The sequence below is a fragment of the Zingiber officinale genome, chromosome 11A (genome assembly GCF_018446385.1).
Source record: "Zingiber officinale cultivar Zhangliang chromosome 11A, Zo_v1.1, whole genome shotgun sequence".
NCBI classification, from domain to species: Eukaryota; Viridiplantae; Streptophyta; class Magnoliopsida; order Zingiberales; family Zingiberaceae; genus Zingiber; species Zingiber officinale.
The window spans coordinates 89755508-89758287 of NC_056006.1; the positions used below are offsets into that span (position 1 = coordinate 89755508).

The 2780-nt window shown below is 35.0% G+C and overlaps 1 protein-coding gene across 1 annotated transcript; it reads left to right on the plus strand.

The window, feature by feature from the left end:
• Positions 1 to 1108: 1108 nt before the first annotated feature.
• LOC122031909 lies at positions 1109 to 2321 on the plus strand. The gene is made up of 5 exons (XM_042591133.1): positions 1109 to 1304; positions 1411 to 1482; positions 1572 to 1642; positions 1726 to 1919; positions 2028 to 2321. Exons 1-5 carry the CDS (start codon positions 1255 to 1257, stop codon positions 2151 to 2153), a joined length of 513 nt encoding a protein of 170 aa, XP_042447067.1. The 5' UTR covers positions 1109 to 1254; the 3' UTR covers positions 2154 to 2321.
• Positions 2322 to 2780: the final 459 nt, after the last annotated feature.

The window sequence follows — 2780 nt, forward strand, 5'->3', positions numbered from 1 at the left end:
ATGTTTGGATATATTGTTGACGATGGATATTTTGGTTTATGTTATTGTTGTGTTTGTATTCATTTTTATTGTATTTGTGTGATAATTCACGAATTCAGAATTCATTGTAAACTGCGACGAATTTTGATTTTCGTTGCAAATTTGCAATCAATTTAGAATTTCATTGCAAAAATTAGATTTTTGGTTGTAGGGAAGTTTGCAACGAAAATTTTTTTTCTCACAAAATCAACGATGGATATTCGTTGCAAAATTTGTAACAAATTTTTAGTTTTTTTGTCGCAAAATTTAGAGACGACTTATTTACAATGAATCTTTTCATCGTAAATTTCGTTGCAAATGCATTTTACAATGATTTTTTAAAAAAAAATCGTTACAAAATTCGTCTCTAAATGACTGATTTTTTTTACTTATTATCCCTTTAATTTATCCATATTTATTTTATTTTATTTTATTTTTAATTAAATAAAACCATCAAACCCTTTTAATAATCATAATATTATGAAAACATTTAACTTTTGAGACTTAAAATTTGTGCTTTTGGAGTACTCATGCACATTTTGTGGTGTTTTTTTTACAACTACTAGTTAATTGTCGGTCATCAAATACCTTTGATCAAAAAGTACCCTAAATAAATATTATTTTATTTCTAATATTCTTTTTAAACTCTATAAAACCATCAAAATCTTTTTGTTGAAAGTGTTTGATAACTTAAGAAAACTTATATTTGTATACCAAATAGATCGACATAATTGTGCTATCAATGTTTCTAATTTATTTATATTCATTTTTCTTTATTTTAAAATTTTAAAATTATATAATCATTAAATATATTTAGCTAATTTGTTTTTTTGACAGATTATCAATCAACTAAAATCATTTTAATTGAGTAACCAATTAACCGTTAGTTTGGACGACGTTAATGTGCTAGATGACTAAGCCTAGATGGCCATTCATCTCTTTAAGTTTTCATCCTTAAAAAATAAATAAATAATTTATCAATAGAAATATCATCTCAATCAATGGAGTCGCGTCAAAAGTTTTTGTACAGCCGTAAAATCTCACTGATTTAATCGCAGCCACTCGCGGTAATCCGCCATCGGTGCAATCCGCGTTGAAGCAGTCAAATTCGGAGTCGTCGTTCAGTAGCTTTATCCAGCGTCCAACCTTTCCTTCACCGATTCTTCCTCTGTTCCTCATCCCCCAACTCCCATCTGAAGATCTTCAAATCAGCCTCGGTCGTTGACCAATCGAGCAATGGACTCGCCCGCCGCCGAAACCGAAGAATGGACGCTCGTCGATGCAGAGTACTCAATCTCCATATCTCAGAGAATCACTTTCTTCCTTCTTGTCGATTTAGCTATGTGTCGGATAACAGTTTGTCAATTCTCATGCTTTTTAATCTGGTTCTAGAGACGCAACCTCTTTCCCTGATGCGACTGCAGATTCTCGTTTCAAAATTGGGTCATCTGGCATCTCGATCTGGTAAGAGAGAGACTCGATCAGACTTGTGTTTGAAATTTCAATTCCCCTTGATCTCTAAGCATCTGATGGAGAAATCCTTGTTCTTGAAGGACTTTGTGGGCGGTTGGATCGGTGATAGATTTTGCTGTTCCCCTGTACAGAAGAATTTTAGGAACAGAAGGTTCTGCAACAATATCTAATTCGTCCTAGTAAAGCATATTTGGTCTTCTTTTTAATGCTGATTAAGTAATGTTAAATGTTCAGATGCTATAGAGAAGACTGCTGAGAGCACTGCAGAAGCTGTGGAGAAGATAGCTAAGATAGCAGAAGAAGTAACGTCTGCCATCGCCAATGGACTCCCTGATGGCGTAAGGCTCAAGAAGACCGCTTTGCAGATGGAACAGATTTGCGAAATTGTTGACAAGGACGCAGTAAAAGCTGAAGCCTTTATTCAGAAGGTCCTTGAACTTCTTTTCCATATGAAAATCGTATCACTTCTCTGTATTCATTCCTATCAATGGTAGATGGTAATTAGATTATGCATTTTTCTCTTGTGGTGATGGCAGGTTGATCATATGAAAGTGCAGGTAGATGCAGTGATTGAGCCCATCATTGAAAAAGCAGAAGAACTAGAGAAAGAAATCCGAGAAAAGGAGACCGAGCCAAATGCTGTTCCTGATCAGGCAAACTAGTTGTTTGATATATCAATGAATGATGGTCATTAAAATTCAGAAACTCGTCATTGTTCGATGCTCGCATGTCCTCAACTTTCTGTACATAGATTTAGCTTTGTACTCAAGATTGTAAATAATTGGGATGTCTAAGTTAATTTGCATTGAATGCTAAAGTTGTGTGGCGAATGGTAGATGCAGGAACAAGCTTGAACTATTCAGTAATTGGCATTGGAATATTGTTTGCACTTTTAGATACAAGTGGAGCTTCTGCTGATGAATGTGTTCATTCGGATCTCTGGATTGGCTGGGTTTCAACCCATGCTCACTTCGATTCAATTTAGATTATAAGTAATGCTATTAAAATTTGGAAACGGCCAGCCATATCAACCAAATCAACAGAATTTTTAGATTGTTTTTCCTTTCATTCACTTAACTGTTACTATAGCAGTTTGAAATCTTCATGGTCTGGAATTGACACACTCTCCTTTAACTGACGCATTTTAATCATGGATTCAAACTCCGAGTCGGATGAACTGCAACACCTTCGCCAGCAGTTAGCTCATATGACCCAACTGTTTGCCCAGAAGGATATGACCTTAGTCGAGATGACGCAAGAGAATGACCTTTAGTTTTCCGTTCGTAGGG

Excerpts from the sequence above, each read along its gene's own strand:
- LOC122031909 (XM_042591133.1), top strand. The coding sequence starts at position 1,255 with ATGGACTCGCCCGCCGCCGAAACCGAAGAATGGACGCTCGTCGATGCA. Across the intron at positions 1,483-1,571 it reads TCATCTGGCATCTCGATCTG|GACTTTGTGGGCGGTTGGAT; the intron begins GTAAGAGAGAGA and ends TTGTTCTTGAAG. Across the intron at positions 1,643-1,725 it reads AAGAATTTTAGGAACAGAAG|ATGCTATAGAGAAGACTGCT; the intron begins GTTCTGCAACAA and ends TTAAATGTTCAG.